Below are 18,032 nucleotides of genomic sequence, written 5' to 3' on the forward strand. Positions count from 1 at the left end.
CTCTGGTGGATGAAATCTGAAGAGTAGTTTAGGTAGAGTGTGTGGGGGGGTGGGTGGAGAAGGACAAAACCCACACTGTAACTAGTTTAGAAGGTGAGGAAGTATAAACTAGTCTTTCTAGAAGCTTCTTTCAGAAATGGGATGGTAGTTCAAATTAATTGATGGTTTCTGTGTGATTGCTGGTTTTATTTTTTGGTGGTGGAAATTTTAGCATGTCTAAGGAAATCATATTTCCCTCCATTGTACATAAGCTAATGGCACACATCCCTATATATAGAAAGAGGCCTGATTAATATGTTTGACAAAGGAAAGGAAGCAGTAAATAAACTGTATGTAAAACGCTTCACACAGTGAGCACTCAGTAATAATTATTTTTATACTCTAAATTTCTATATTATTATAAAAGAATTTCTATTTGTTATTTGAAGTCCTTTGTTCTTCCAAGATTTTCTTTAAATGGCATAAACAAACGAAAGGCTCAGAGCAGACTGTGTTCATAGGAAAAGGTGATGTCTTTTGTAATACAGTGGCGGATGTGCCAGGAAATCTGGATTTAAACTATATCGTCAGTTTAGGAGGAGCTTGATGACTGAAATTACAGTGTTATCATTTTTTTCCTATACATTAAGGCAATTCAAATGCAAATATATTTGACACAGGGAGGATCACAGAAGATAATACATCACACTACTAAGCCCTTATCTTATTAGATCCACTCTGAGTTAGAACTAGATGAAAGCTGTGTGGCAGCCATAGAGGTAAGTTTGCTCTGATCTCCCCTCAGAAAAGATCAAGCTCTTCTGCTGTTAGGAGAGCAGTGAGCTGAGAATCTCCACCTGTAAAGCATTGGGATTCCCCACAGTGTTTGAAAAAAGGCCACAATCTTCCTGGCCAGACCCCCACCAGCAACTGAGGATGGCAGGGGATCTAAGGCTTGGCCATTTATGCCCAATGTGGGGCTCTTCTAATGGACCACCTCTGCTCAAGACTGGCTGAGACTCTCCCTATCCAACCTTGCTACTTTCCTCTAAATTTTGCAAGGACTGCCCCCTCTCCAAGCCGCCAATAAATCTCATCCAATTCTTGGGGGATCCTAACTAATGGAGTTGGTACCAGGGCTGGTCTAAGAAAGCAGGTGGTAAGACAGGGTTTGGGAACATATCCTGGCTGGAAATAAGGACCCCATTCTATGTGGTGTGTGAGGCACAGACAGTCTGCCAGATAGCAATGCAATTGGTAAAAGCCATCAGTAGTGGCTTGGAAGAATGCTCCTGTAGGAGTAGGGTAACCAATTCATCCTGGTTTACACAAACTTTCCCGATTTTACCACTGAAAGTTTGAAGTCTGATAGTTGGTCACACTAGGTGGGAGGAAGATGCTAACCAGGTTGATGATCCAGGCAGTTGAGAAATCAGGGAAATGCTGCCTTCAGGGATAATAATACTGGCTGACTCTTATTAAGTCGTGTTGGTGCCCTACAGAGAGAAAATGAAAAGCTGAGAGTAGTTAACAAACAAATGGGGCTTCCCTGGTGGCGCAGTGGTTGAGAGTCCACCTGCCAATGCAGGGGACACGGATTCGTGTCCCGGTCTGAGAAGATCCCACATGCCGCGGAGTGGCTAGGCCCGTGAGCCATGGCCGCTGAGCCTGCGCGTCCGGAGCCTGTGCTCCGCAGTGGGAGAGGCCACAGCAGTGAGAGGCCCGCATACCACAAAACAAACAAACAAACAAAAAACAACCCCAAAAAACAAAACAAAAAAAACAAACAAAACAAATAAACAAATGAAAACTGAGTGTGTCGACCAGAGAGCCTCTTTGGTAACTTAGAAACAGGCTGTTTATTCTACAGTGTGAGGGTAGACAAAGCTGAAGGCCTAATTTATGACTTACTAGCTAAGAGTCAGGGGACCTTCAAAGATGACTGAGTGCTCAGCTAAGGCAAGTCTATTGTGCCAAGGTCAGGACCCTGGTTTGGAAAATCTAAGACCTTAACACAAAGGATAGGGACATCTGGCTGGATGTGCCTGAAGACTTTGGTTCACGAAGACTCCTCTAAACCCTCAGAGCCTTCAGACGTGGCCCAACTCTACCTACAAAGTGCTGGTACTCCCCCAATCCACCCATGCCAGGACACATGATTGTGGTGGAATGAGAAGTCTCTGTCCCCCAGTGCACCAGGGGTCCCCTCACGATCTGCCCCCACCTCCCCTCCTGGCTGCCAGGCAAATAACTGGGACTAAGTTGCCCAGAATGTGATGAACCTGATGAGAAGCAGATAGATTCCATCCCCAAAGAGCTGCATGAATTAGCCAGTACACACTGGCTGGAGCCAGGACAGACCTACGGGGCTGGATTTTGAGGGGGCTTTATCAAGCAAGATGAAACCGAAACACGGTAAGGGAGTGTTTGTTGACACCAGGACACTTTCCCTGGGGATGTAGGATTTAACACTCTTGCAAGGCCCCAGGGGACAGTACAAGTACCTTGCTGGGCTGGCTCCTGAAAGCCTAGAGAAAATGGTTGCTTTCTCTTAATGAAGCTGACATGCCTGAATTGCCTTGGCAGTTGGTGGGGGAATGAATGAAACGTCTCAGAGAAGTGGGTGTTGCTGGAATGGACATACAACGTGATCTCAAAGGCACACCAGAGTATTGTGTACCATACGAGGACCTAGGAGACGAGCTATTCCTTGAGGCATCAGGAGTGTGCTAAGTAAGAGGGGCACCAGCGTGATACAGAAGTTCAGTGGCGCTTCTCCTGTGCAGGCCAGGGTTGATGGTAGGAGAGCCTATCGCAGAGCTGGGTTCCTTGATATCTATGCAGATGATGGGGAGCCTGAAGAAAGAGAAGCCAATTTTCATTATCAGTGCTTAACCATCAGAAGACGGGTGGGGTGGGAGGGAGTGTCTCAATTATCGTAATAATGCAGAAGGCCTGAGTGACAGCCAAGTGGACTTGACCAGCAGAAAGTTTCAGAGATGATTGATAGCTCATAGCCTTCCCTAGGGGCAAAATAGATGGGGAGCCAATCAGACTACTTAATATATAATCACAAGAAAGCAAGAATGCAGAGCTGATAGTGGATGCTGAAATAAAAAGTTTTACTCCTTTCTGCAGTTATCAGACCTGAATCAAACTCATTGACTGAAGAGGCAGCTGGTCTCCAGAGGGAAGGACCTGCAAAACTACAGAAAGTATATATATTGTAATGATTTTCCCAGTCCTGCCCCAAAAGGACCTGTGACCATTCATTCGGGTGACTACACTGGGGAAAAGAGAATATCCAGATATTTTGAGGACTATTGGACATAGGATCCCAATGGACATTGTTACCTGGACACCTGAATTAACATCATCATGGCCTCATGGTAGAGTAGGGTCACATAGGGACTAAATAAATGAGTCCAGGCCAAAGTCTGGCTCACAGTGGATTTACTAGGTCTGAGAGCACACCCAGTGGTCATTTTCCCCTGGGCAGTTGGAGTATTGGGTAATTCAATTGGAAGCTTATGAAACTATATTCTCCCAGTCCTGCCAAGATAATAAATAAAAGATAATATTGCATTAGGAAAGGGAAGATGGTGAAGATTTAATGCCACTGATTAGAATCTTAAAAATGCAGAGGTGGTAGGCCTCCTCATCTCCATTTAATTCACCAGTCTGGACAGATCCTGGAGAATGAATGTAGACTACTGAATCTTCAACCAAGTAGTGGTGACCATTGATTTGTCAAATGTGTTCTTTTCTATCTCATTCAAGAAAGAGGATGAGAAACGGTTCACATTCACATGGAACGAGCAACTCCTTACATCACAGTTTATGTCAGTGCTATGTTAACTCCCCTACTCTTTGCCACATCATAGTCTGAAGTGAGGTGGATATTCTGAACATCTCACAGACCATCATACTGATCCTTACATCCAAGACATCATTCTGATCAGGCAAGATAAACAAGAGGTGGTTAGCACACTAGAGCCTTGGGAAGACACATTCCACACTTATGAATACAGTTCTGACCCGTAACATCAAAGTAATATTGCCTACCACAGAGGTCTAATCAGCATTAAGCATGGCCAGTGGTAGTTAGGTTATTATGTCTCCAATTATGGTACATTGTAAAGAAGTTGAAGATAACTTAGAAATTGTCATTTTAAAAGCAATTGAAGGGCTTCCCTGGTGGCGCAGTGGTTGAGAGTCCGCCTGCCGATGTAGGGGACACGGGTTCATGCCCCAGTCCGGGAGGATCCCACATGCCACGGAGCGGCTGGGCCCGTGAGCCATGGCCGCTGACCCTGCGTGTCCGAAGCCTCTGCTCCGCAATGGGAGAGGCCACAACAGTGAGAGGCCCGCATACCACAAAAAAAAAAAAAAAAAGCAATTGAAGTTCTTTTAACATTTCAAACAATGTGCAGAACACAGATATTCAAAATTAAGGTTCATAAGAATAAAATATGTATTCGCTTAAAATCAAAGTACAATTAAAGTCCAGTAACAATGACCATTTGTATAACTGTTAGTGTTTGAGCTACCTGGCTGACTGGAAAATAGGACACAAAACAGGAACTTATGGACTGCATACTTCTTTGGCAACCTTCCTAATTCATATTGTGGAACATTTCAATTAAAATCAACTAACTAGTTTTCTTCACCTACTATATGTAAGGTACTGGACTTTGAAGATAACTCAGAATGTAGCTGCCTTCTGTTCACTGGGGCACATCTCAGGGGTAGTGTGATATAAGAGACCAAATACTGGCTTTGGAGTCACACCGACCTGGGTCACAGTCCCAGCTCTAACAAATACTAGCTGAATAACTTTGATCACGTTAATTAGCCTCTTGTATCCTCAGCTTTGTTACCTTTAAAATGAAGACAGCCAAACTCATTCCAGCCATTGTGAAGATTAAGGCATAGACAGTACTTAGTATGATGCTAGACAGTTACTTTTTAATAAATGGAAGCTGGGGAACAGGAGGATGGAATACAGAAGCAGTATGAAATACAAAAATTGGTCCCAGGGACTTGACTCCATTTAGCCATAGCATCTAAGTAAGTTGGTGGTGGTGTATAAACCCTGAGGTGCACATCAGAGCATTGGCTCTAGGTCTAGGTCTGACTTTCCTATTCCTGTGCTCTTAGAGAAAATGCTTAGGGATCCCTCAGCTGCTTGAATCTATACATTTCATATCATCTGACTCTGGTCTCATCAGCATTAGGGCTTTCAATCTTAAGAAAACCAGCTGAATTTAAATCCCTATCGTTTCATGTCTAAGGATTGACAACCTTAAAACATTCCCTACACTTTTAGCTTCTTTCCTTTTTAATTCCCTCTTTACTCTCTATCAGGCCATTTTAAACTTCAGAAGGAGTTGATATCAGTATGTACAGGCTGGATGCATTCTAAGTACTCAATATATATTTAATGAAATTGAAGTAAATAAAATCATTCAAAAGAACTGCTTCTGTAACGTTATTTTACTCTGTATTGCTTATTAACTCAAGCATATGGCCTCAGGTTGGTTTACAAGGTCTTTCTGATTTATTTATTCTTGTTAATCCTTAAACCTCATGATCATCCCCCCCCCTCAACACACACACACCATATACTCCTAATGTGAGCTTCCCCCCTTAGTCCATCCTAATTGTATCTGCTGTTTCTTGCTCCTGGCCTTTGCTCTCCCTGTCCCCTTACCTGGAATGCCTCTTCTTTACCTATTCAAATCATATTCATCTCCAAGACCCATCCCAAGTACCACTTACTTCTGAAGCTCTCCCCATGGTGCTTGTCAGAAGTGATCTCTTCCCTCCTGGACACTCCGTGGCTCCCACTGACATTACCTGCTACACTAACAATCATATTTCATTTAGAGCTTTATTATGTACCATTCTCAGGACAAACTTCTCCAGTAGGCACAGTGATACTTCTAGGGTCCCATGAAACTGTCTTAATATCTTTTAAAATCAGAAGGAAAAAGTGAATATTAAAGAAAATGTTTAACGTATATTATGTACAAATTTGTTTTTATAGTAATGAGGTCATTTTTTTTTTTAATGGCAGAAGGGGCCTATGAAGGCACACGTAAGTGCCTAGGGCCTACAAAAGTCATAATGCAGCCCTGGCTATCTTATATTATATTGTCCAATGATAGTAAGTCCTCTTTTCCTAATTAGAATGTGCAAGTGCTGCCAGCAATCCCCAAGCTGAAGTTTGCTAACACCTAAGAAACCCCAGATGTATTAATGGAATGCCACAACATATTTTTCAATATTTCAATGAACCTAACAGAATGGTATATTTACCCATAATAAGCCCACACGCACTAACTAAAGTGTCAATACTCTTTGCTTTTGGCTGGAACTATACTAAGTCAGCTGGCGACACTGGTGATCTCATGCTGCTGAGTGGTTCTGATATGTTGTGGAACGCACAGGAATTTTTGTGATGTGACCAGAAAACCAGATGCCACTACAAAGCCACAAGTCAATCACAGAATACCCAGGTATAAGTGTCACTTACAGAAGCCAGGTAAAATTAAGGTGAAGAGGCAGAGTATCCATGTGTCTTTAATCATTTACTGCTTGTTATTTAATAATTGTATGTGTGCAATTTTAATAACTGTATTGTGCAGTTTCAAAGCAGCATATTATAGTTTTACTCTTATGGACCATTGTCTAATATCTGGCCCTAAGTTGCGATGGGAAAATGTTAATGTGTTAAATAGAAGATTTAAAGACATGTTCATGGATGAGTGGGGGGGGAAGGTAAACTATAAAAGGGGTCTATGGTAATGAAAATACTGGAACCCCATGGGTACTTTGCGGATACCTTTCGTACCTTCCCCACCTGTTACCAATAATGCATAGCTGAAGGCTGACAGAAGAACCGTCAATCGGCTAATATCAGTGGCTGTGGCACAGGTAGTCAAGTAATAGCACAGCAGCCACATTATGAGTTGGTGGTCAGTAAATACTTTTTTTTTTTTTTTTTTTTTTTTGCGGTACGCAGGCCTCTCACTGTTGTGGCCTCTACTGTTGCGGAGCACAGGCTCTGGACGTGCAGGCTCAGCAGCCATGGCTCACAGGCCTAGCCGCTCCATGGCATGTGGGATCTTCCCGGACCGGGGCACGAACCCATGTCCCCTGCATTGGCAGGTGGACTCTCAACCACTGCACCACCAGGGAAGCCCAGTAAATACTTTTTGATATATTATCTAGTAGACTAAAATTTGCTCATTTGAAATCTAGAGCACAGGGACCTTATACATTTCAGTGTTAAATTACTCCTGAGCAGGGAAGATTTAGAGGAATGGCTTTCTGAGGGCAGCCAGGTCTCACCAGCCAGTGAAGACAAATTTGTGAAGGCAGCCCAGAGCTTTTCTTTTTATCCACCCCAATCCTTCTTCTCCAAACGCAGTCCCCGACCAGTCAGTCTTATGGAGCCAACTGCTGCAAGTAATAAGCATGCTCCCCCAAATTCCTGTACCCCAGAATGAAGGCCTGCTCGTGCCCCTGTGCAGAATTAGGTAAAACATCACAAAAGGAGGGGTAGACACACCAGTGGGCTGTGTTTATTTAACTCTGGTCTTGGCAGCCTGCAAGCAGTCATTGCTGCATGGGGGACCTTGTGAGCTTATTATAAAAGATGGCCATGTGGGAAGTGACAGTAGGATGATATGAATGATCTGCCAACAATGAGGAAGAAGAAGAGAAGAAAATGATATTTTAGAGCTTTCCACTAATATTCTGGGAAAAGACTGTAGTAAATTGTTTAATGTCCACAAATTCCTCCTTTCCCAGCATATTCAGCTCTTTATAATCTGACTTTTCTGTGCCTCCCATCTCTAGGTGGAGACTGTTTCTCCATCCCCATCAATCTGGGCTGGTCTTGTGATGTGCTTGGATCGAGAGAATACAGAGATGGGGATGTTGAACAAGTTTTGGAGCCTATGCCTCAAGATACCTTACAGCTTGGACCTCTGCCCTTTTGGTAGGCTGCTCTAAGATTCTGTCAGGGAAAACAACCTGTGAGAAAAGCCTCTTGAGAATGAGAGAGCCCAGCTATTGGGGCTGTCCCAGCTCAGTCCACCCACAGCTGACTGGTCAGCTGAGTGCGACCCACGAGAGAAGCAAAGAGGATTGACTACCAAGAAAACCACAGGTCAGCCTACAGAGTCCTGAGGATAACAAATTCTTGTTTTGAGGTTAAGGGTGGTTTGTTATGTGGCAACAGACAGTGGGAAAAGACTAATATTCAATAAATGTAGCTGACCCTTCCCTTTTTTAAAAAAGATTTTCAGAAAATCTAAGGCCAGAATTGGAAGTGACCTAAAGAGACCATTCCACGACTTTTTGTTTCAATGGTTTATGAGGTTAACTGGAAAGTCACCAAATATTATGTCTCATTCTCAACTCTGGAGTTCATTTGACTTTAATCAAAAAAAGTTTATCCATTTTATATGAAAAGAAATACCACACAGCTAAATTTAAATATTATTCTAATGCAACTTAACACTGAATTATAAATTTAATGGTTGAGGGTTAAATAATCTTTAGAACTTCTTCCTGGGAAACCAACAGCATTTGCAAAAATAGGCATAGGATTTTCTTTTTTCCTGAAAGTTCTTAGTAAAGCAAAAGAGAACAACTCTGTGATCAAGTTATCTCCAAAGCCTTAATTAAAGTCAGATGCTAAGGAAGAGTTCAAGTTCCTTAATTTTATTTACTAATCCACAAAGAGAAGCAGCAGGAAAATATTCTTCAGTTCTTATTCACATAATTCCTCATAGGGCTCATTTATTTTTATTTATGTGTTTACATACATTTATAACACCTTCACCACATTAAACAAATCTCTCTCCCTAAATATAGCAATAAGCTTATTTCCACAGAGAATACTGAATATATGGCTGTCTTCCCCTATTTACCTACATGTCAAAATTCTGGCAAGTGTTTCATGAGACTGTATTAATTTGAAACACCCCAACATTTATCTTATAAAGTTTCCCCAAGGTGTCTCCAGTGAAACTGGGAAGAAATATATGTACAGGTTCAAACAGAACAGCAAATCCTGACTACTCCCTCCATCTGCAGTAGGAGTTATATTCAGAGTTGCCATGGCAGCCACCCACACTTACACACACAAAGGGGTGGTGGAGAAGAGAGAAAAGCAGTTAGCAGAGAACAGAATCTATTGTTAAAAAGACAGCGGTACCCTTCAATGTAATTACAAGCAGGAATGCTGACTTTTAGTCTGAACCGCTGTTTAACGATAGAAGAATTCCGAATGCTGGAGTGTTATTAATTTTTTTTTCTAAACATATCTACCATCTGAACCTTTGGTTTTAACTTTTATGTATGCTGAAGTTATGTAGGACCAGGAGGGAATTCAGCTAACCACACACATATTAGGGCTAATATGATTTAATGATTGCCTCTCTGGAACATTTAGAATCATTGTAGCCAGGAAAAAGTGTGGTTCTATGGATCCGGGCAAGTTACTTCACTTCCTGAGTGTCCTCATCTGTAAAATGTGCATAATAATAGTATATACTTCTTGAAGTTGTTATGAGGATTCAATAAATTAATACAAATAATCAGTTATTACAATAATAATAATGATAAATAAAGAACAAATTTTAAAATACATAAATAAGAACTAGTAATGTATTAAATAAATTAGTAAAAGTAAAGCACTCATGCCTGGCATATAGCAAATGCTCAATAAATGTTTGCTAATAATAATAATTATTATTATTAAAACATCTCCAAATGTTTATTACAGACTAGAACAGTGTGGCTTATAATTCAGAAGCAGTTTAAATAAATGTCTTTAAGTAAGTTGCTAAAAAAAAAAAAAGTAAGAAGTTGCTAAAACAAATGCCAGCAGACACACCATTTGGCAGAATGAAAAGACCAAGTATCTCACTATACTAACACATTCACCACCATTGGCACACCCTGCTTACACAGTAAAATCTAACATCTATATCAGTGCTAAGATAACCATGTCACAATATTTGGGGTCAGAGAGTATTCCAAAATTTGTCTAAAGTCATTGGCTTGATCACATGTGTATATTCAGATACATTTACAATTCATACCCAGATACAAATACAAACATCAGATTTAGATGTGATGACAATGATTGAAAAGAATTTTATGGCTCCTGATTCACTCAACTTTTAAATCTTCATATTAAGGTTGAATGCTCCATATTCTAGGAGAGGTGGAACACGCAGTCAAGCAATTTAGTGAACAGGAAAGAATACGCATGGCTTAGAAGATTTCATATAAAGTCTAGAAGCACCTTCAAATGTGTAGCGGAAATCAGGAGAAATTAGAGGAACACAGTTGGGAGCAGAGTGAGTGTAAGAAGGAAACTGTAACTGGAAAATCGTACAGAAGTCAGAAGAGAAAATGGATAGGATGGGATTTGATCCTTATCTCTATAAAAATTTTCTTGATGGGATTTTTTAAAAGTCCAGGTAGTGAAAAGTAATAAAGAGGAGATTAGTTCAAGATGGTGGAGTAGAAGGACGTGCACTCACTCCCTCTTGTGAGAGCACCATAATCACAACTAACTGCTGAACAATCATCAACAGGAAGACACTGGAACTCACCAAAAAAGATACGCCACATCCAAAGACAAAGGAGAAGCCACAATGAGATGGTAGGAGAGGTGTAATCACAATAAAATCAAATCCCATAACTGCTGGGTGGGTGACTCACAAACTGGAGAACACTTATGCCACAGAAGTCCACTCACTGGAGTGAAGGTTCTGAGCCCCATGTCAGGTTTCCCAACCTGGGGGTCTGGCAACGGGAGGAGGAATTCTTAGAGAATCAGACTTTGAAGGCTAGTGGGATTTGATTGCAGGACTTCCACAGGACTGGGGGAAACAGAGACTCCACTCTTGGAGGGCACACACAAAGTAGTGTGTGCATTGGGACCCAGGGGAAGAAGCAAAGACCCCATAGGAGACTGAACCAGACCTACCTTCCAGTGTTGGAGGGTATCCTGCAGAAGTGGGGGGTGGCTGTGTCTCACCATGAGGACAAGGACACTGGCAGCAGAAGTTCTGGGAAGTACTCCTTGGCATTAGCCCTCCCAGAGTCTGCCATTAGCCCCATCAAAGAGGCAGGTAGCTCCAGTGTTGGGTCGCCTAAGGCCAAACAACCAACAGGGAGGGAAGCCAGCCCCACCCATCAGCAGACAAGCAGATTAAAGTTTTACTTAGTTCTGCCCACCAGAGCAACACCCAGCTCTACCCACCACCAGTCCCTCCCATCAGGAAACTTGCACAAGCCTCTTAGACAGCCTCATCCACCAGAGGGCAGAGAGCAGAAGCAAACAGAACAACAATCCTGCAGCCTGTGGAACAAAAACCACATTCACAGAAAGATAGACAAGATGAAAAGGCAGAGGGTGATGTACCAGATGGAGGAATAAGATAAGATCTCAAAAAAACAACTAAATGAAGTGGAGATAGGCAACCTTCCAGAAAAACAATTCAGAATAATGATAGTGAAGATGATCCAGGACCTCAGAAAAAGAATGGAGGCAAATATTGAGAAGATACAAAAAGTGTTTAACAAAGACTTAGAAGAATTAAAGAATAAACACCTAGAAGAATTAAAGAACAAACAAACAGAGATGAACAATACAATAACTGAAATGAAAAATACACTAGAAGGAATCAATAGCAGAATAACTGAGGCAGAAGAACTGATAAGTGACCTGGAAGACAGAATGGTGGCATTCACTGCTGTGGAAGAGAATAAAGAAAAAAGAATAAAAAGAAATGAAGACAGCCTAAGAGACCGCTGAGACAAAATTAAATGCAACAACATTCGCATTATAGGGGTTCCAGAAGGAGAAGACAGAGAGAAAGGACCCAAGAAAAATTTGAAGAGATTATAGATGAAAACTTCCTTGACACAGGAAAGAAAATAGTTAGCCAAGTCCAGGAAGTGCAGAGAGTCCCAGGCAGGATAAACCCAAGGAGAAATATGCCAAGACACATAGTAATCTAACTGACAAAAATTAAAAACAAAGAAAAATTATTGAAAGCAACAAGGGAAAAATCACAAATAACATACAAGGGAACTCCCATAAGGTTAACAGATGATTTCTCAGCAGAAACTCTACAAGCCAGAAGGGAGTGGCAGGACATATTTAAAGTGATGAAAGGGAAAAACCTACAACCAAGATTACTCTACCTGGCAAGGATCTCATTCAGATTCGACAGAAAAATCAAAAGCTTTACCAACAAGCAAAAGCTAAGAGAATTCAGCACCACCAAACGAGAGCTCCAACAAATGCTAAAGGAACTTCTCTAAGTGGGAAACACAAGAACAGAAAAGGACCTACAAAAAAACCCAGAACAATAAAGAAAATGGTCATAGGAACATACCTAGTGATAATTACCTTAAACATGAATGGATTAAATGCTCCAACAAAAAGACACAGGCTGGCTGAATGAATACAGAAACTAAACCCATATATATGCTGTCTACAAGAGACCCACTTCAGACCTAGGGACAAATACAGACTGAAAGTGAGGGGATGGAAAAAGATATTCCATTCAAATGGAAATCAAAAGACAGCTGGAGTAGCAATACTCATATCAGATAAAATTGACTTTAAAATAAAGAATGTTATGAGAGATAAAGAAGGACACTACCTAATGATCAAGGGATCAATCCATAAAGAAGATATAACAATTATAAATATATATGCACCCAACACAGGAGCACCCCAATACATAAGGCAACTGCTAACAGCTATAAAAGAGAAAATTGACAGTAACACAGTAACAGTGGGGGACATTAACACCTCACTTACACCAATGGACAGATCATCCAAACAGAAAATTAATAAGGAAACACAAGCTTTAAATTACGCAATAGACCAGCTAGATTTAATTGATATTTATAGGACTTTCCACCCAAAAACAGCAGATTACACTTTCTTCCTGGAACATTCTCCAGGATAGATCACATCTTGGGTCACAAATCAAACTGCACTAAATTTAAGAAAATTGAAATCATATCAAGTATCTTTTCTGACCACAACACAATGAGATTAGAAATCAATTACAGGGAAAAAAATATTAAAAAACACAAACACATGGAGGTTAAACAATACGTTACTAAATAACCAAGAGATCACTGAAGAAATCAGAGGAAATCAAAAAATACCTAGAGACAAATTACAACAAAAACACGATGATACAAAACCTATGGGATGCAGCAAAAGCAGTTCTAAGAGGGAAGTTTATAGCAATACAAGCCTACCTCAAGAAACAAGAAAAATCTCAAATAAACAATCTAACCATACACTTAAAGGAACTAGAGAAAGAAGAACAAACAAAACCCAAAGTTAGCAGAAGGAAAGAACTCATAAATATCAGAGCAGAAATAAATGAAATAGAAACAAAGAAACAACAGCAAAGATCAAAAAAACTAAAAGCTGGTTCTTTGAGAAGATAAACAAAATTGAGAAACCATTAGCCAGACTCATCAAGAAAAAGAGGGAGAAGACTCAAACCAATAAAATTAGAAATGAAAAAGGAGAAGTTACAACACACACTGCAGAAATACAAACCACCCTGAGACTACTACAAGCAACTCTATGCCAATAAAATGGACAACCTAGAAGAAACGGACAAATTCTTAGAAAGGTATAACCTTCCAAGACTGAACCAGGAAGAAATAGAAAATATGAACAGACCAATCATAAGTAATGAAATTGAAACAGTGATTAAAAATCTTCCAACAAACAAAAGCTCAGGACCAGATGGCTTCACAGGTGAATTCTATCAAACATTTAGAGAAGAGCTAACACCCAACCTTCTCAAACTCTTCCAAAAAATTGCAGAGGAAGGAACGCTCCCAAACTCATTCTATGATGCTACCATCACCCTGATACCAAAACCAGACAAAGATACTACAAAAAAATAAAATTACAGACCAATATCACTCATGAATATAGATGCAAAACTCCTCAACAAAATACTAGGAAACAGAATCCAACAACACATTAAAAGGATCATACACAATGATCAAGTTGGATTTATCCCAGGGAAGCAAGCATTCTTCAATATATGCAAATCAATCAATGTGATACACCATATTAACAAATTGAAGAATGAAAACCATCTGATCATCTCAATAGATGCAGAGAAAGTTTTCGACAAAATTCAGCACCCATTTATGATAATAACTCTCCAGAAAGTGGGCAGAGAGGGAACCTACCTCAACATAATAAAGGCCATATACAACAAACCCACAGCAAACATCATTCTCAATGGTGAAAAACTGAAAGCATTTCCTCTAAGATCAGGAACAAGACAAGGATGTCTCACCATGATTATTCAACATAGTTTTGAAAGTCCTAGCCATGGCAATCAGAGAATAAAAAGAAATAAAAGGAATACAAATTGGAAAAGAAGAAGTAAAACTGTCACTGTTTGCAGATGACATGATACTATACATAGAGAACCCTAAAAATGCCACCAGAAAACTACTAGAGCTATTCAGTGAATTTGGTAAAGTTGCAGGATACAAAATTAATGCACAGAAATCTGTTGCTTTTCTATACACTAATGATGAAAAATCTGAAAGAGAAATTAAGGAAACACTCCCATTTACCACTGCAACAAAAAGAATAAAATACCTAGGAATAAACCTACCAAGGGAGACAAAAGACCTGTATGCAGAAAACTCTAAGACACTGATGAAAGAAATTAAAGATGATACCAACAGATGGAGAGATATACCATGTTCCTGGATTGGAAGAATCAATATTGTGAAAATGATTATACTACCCAAAGCAATCTACAGATTCAATGCAATCCCTATGAACTTACCAGTGGCATTTTTTACAGAAGTAGAATAGAAAGTATTAAAATTTATATGGAGACACAAAAGACCCCAAATAGCCAAAGCAGCCCTGAGGGAAAAAACAGAGCTGGAGGAATCAGACTCCCTGACTTGAGACTATACTACAAAGCTACAGTAATCAAGACAATATGGTACTGGCACAAAAACAGAAATATAGATCAGTGGAACCGGATAGAAAGTGCAGAGATAAACCCACGCACCTATGGTCAACTAATCTATGACAAAGGAGGCAAGGATATACAATGGAGAAAAGACGGTCTCTTCAATAAGTGGTGCTGGGAAAACTAGACAGGTACATGTAAAAGAATGAAATTAGAACACTCCCTCACACCATACACAAAAATAAACTCAAAATGGATTAGAGACCTAAATGTAAGACCAGACACTATAAAACTCTTGGAGGGAAACACAGGAAGAACACTCTTTGACATAAATCACAGCAATATCTTTTTTGATCCACCTCCTAGAGTAATGGAAATAAAAACAAAAATAAACAAATGGGACCTAATGATACTTAAAAGCTTTTGCACAGCAAAGGAAACCATAAACAAGACAAAAAGACAATGCTCAGAATGTGAGAAAGTATTTGCAAATGAATCAACAAAGGATTAATCTCCAAAATATATAAACAGCTCATGCAGCTTAATATTAAAAAAACAAACAACCCAATCAAAAACTGGGCAGAAGATGTAAATAGACATTTCTCCAAAGAGGACATACAGATGGCCAAGAAGCACATGAAAAGCTGCTCAACATCACTAATTATTAGAGAAGTGCCAATCAAAACTACAATGAGGTATCACCTCACACCAGTTAGAATGGGCATCATCAGAAAATCTACGAACAGCAAATGCTGGAGAGGGTGTGGAGAAAAGGGAACCCTCTTGCACTGTTGGAGGGAATGTAAATTGATACAGCCACTATGGAGAACAGTATGGAGGTTCCTTAAAAAAACTAAAAATACAATTATCATATGACCCAGCAATCCCACTACTGGGCATATGCCCAGAGAAAACCATAATTCAAAAAGACACATGCACTCCAATGTTCACTGAAGCACTATTTACAATAGCCAGGTCATGGAAGCAACCTAAATGCCCATCAACAGACGAATGGATAAAGACGATGTGGTACATATGTACAATGGGATATTATTCAGTCATAAAAAGGAGTGAAAGTGGGTCATTTGTAGAGATGTGGATGGATCTAGAGACTGTCATATGGAGTGAAGCAAGTCAGAAAGAGAAAAACAAATATCATATACTAACGCATATATGTTGAACCTAGAAAAATGGTACAGATGAACCGGTTTGCAGGGCAGAAATAGAGACACAGATGTAGAGAACAAACGGATGGACACCAAGGGGGGAAAGCGGCAGGGGGTGGGCGTGGTGGTGGGATGAATTGGGAGATTGGGATTGACATGTATACACTGATGTGTATAAAATGGATGACTAATAAGAACCTGCTGTATATATAAAAAAAATTAATTTAATTAAAAAAAAAAGAAGTCCAGGTAGTAAGTGGTAGATTAGCTTGGATTAAAAACTTTTAAAATGTTAAAATGCACACACCCTTATGACCTCCAAAATTACCATGCCATTGTGAATGTTATGTATGATGCCATAGTTCCTCTCTTCAATTGTCCTTTCTTTAGTAACCTTTATTTCCAATCTCAAGTAGAGGTGTCACAGCAGATATTCTCTCTTTTAGAGATAAACTGACAAATTGCATCAGGAGCGTTAGAAACATTTCCATAATCAAATAGCTTGTTGAAGGTAAAAATAATTCTGTGTTTTTTCAAGTAATTAGAAATTATCAAATTTGGTTTCAAATTGGTCCTCAGGTCTCATCAATGAGCTGAAATCATAAGTAGTTATTGGCACTGTTGGACAGGAGAACTCTGAAAGGAAAAATTTTCTGCACTTTTTACTGTAGCTATGGAAAAAAGCCTTCAAAGCACACTTTCGGGAGTTCAACCTTATATAGCAGGCAAGGCACATTCTGGTGATAGAGGGAAAGACTGATGCATATAAATACTGGGGTCAAGAGCTGCCTGCCAAGGCTGCCCTTCTTCGTACTCCTGCCTGTCATTAATGCATTCAGCTTTGACCACTTACTTCCACCTAAATGTCCTAAGATAGCAGCACTTAGGGCCTGGCTCCTACCACTAAAATGATGGCAAATACTCAAAAATAAAGAAAATATATATGATTTTTAAGGGCATTTTGGTTAGTTCTATGAGAAAATATTAAAACACTCACTGAGATATTAAGATGATATAGTTACCAATAACAAAAGAACTTTCTGGAAAAAGAGTGCCTCTTTCCCCACCTTCACCAGAGAACTTGAGTAGGTGGCTAAGAGGCCTGGGTAGTTCTCTTAATTGCACTATTACAAGTTTATGGCAACTGCTATGGGACAAATTTGTTTCCAATAAGCCCTATTTAATAATAAAGACAAACATATTCTCAATGGAAATGCTAATGGCTATATTTTTTAATACAACCAAATACCCACACATAATCTCATGAGAGTCAACTGACTTAATTTTATTCATAGTACAAACAGCTATCATTAAAAATAAATTAAATGTCCTGCAGAAAGCTGTTACTGTGACTTCCATTATGGCAGGGAGAAATAATGTCTGCTTTGGGAGAATTACCAGAAAGACAAACTAAGAATGGTTTCTAATTCTTACTTACTGTCAGATACATAGCTGCATAGACACTGAGAGCTGCTTCTTTGGATGGAAATGTTTTCCTTGCTCTCATGATGAGATCCGGGTTGCCCGTGCAGGCCTCTTCCCCACTGATGAACTGCGTATACTGCTGACACCCAAGTGCCGTGTAGTTGGGTTTACACAGGGCAAGAAAATGTGGAGCCAGATTTCCTGTAACTACTTGTCCAGCATTTACAAAGATGTCTGTAGCAAACAGTCCAAACGTATAAATTCCTGAGGAAGAAAACACACCATTTTAACTTTTTGGTTTGCTGTGGTTCAATTTACAATACACCAAGATGGAAATATTTTAGAAACTATAAAATAGTTCCTATATATATATATATATATATATATATATATATATATATATATATATACATACATACGGTTCCTTCCATTTCAC

At 39.8% G+C, this 18,032-nt stretch overlaps 1 protein-coding gene across 2 annotated transcripts in view; it reads right to left on the reverse strand.

The window, feature by feature from the left end:
• The window catches only part of PLPPR5 (phospholipid phosphatase related 5), a gene marked incomplete at its 3' end in the record, with an annotated part of 129,331 nt that overhangs the window by 65,106 nt on the left and 46,193 nt on the right, over positions 1-18,032 (reverse strand). For both annotated transcript variants that reach the window (XM_082615939.1, XM_082615938.1), the window contains exon 3: positions 17,610-17,860. In XM_082615939.1, coding sequence (XP_082472065.1) covers positions 17,610-17,860 — 251 coding nt within the window. The remainder of the gene's footprint in view (positions 1-17,609; positions 17,861-18,032) is intronic.

This window comes from Mesoplodon mirus (genome assembly GCF_964341445.2).
Source record: "Mesoplodon mirus genome assembly, chromosome: 3".
NCBI classification, from domain to species: Eukaryota; Metazoa; Chordata; class Mammalia; order Artiodactyla; family Ziphiidae; genus Mesoplodon; species Mesoplodon mirus.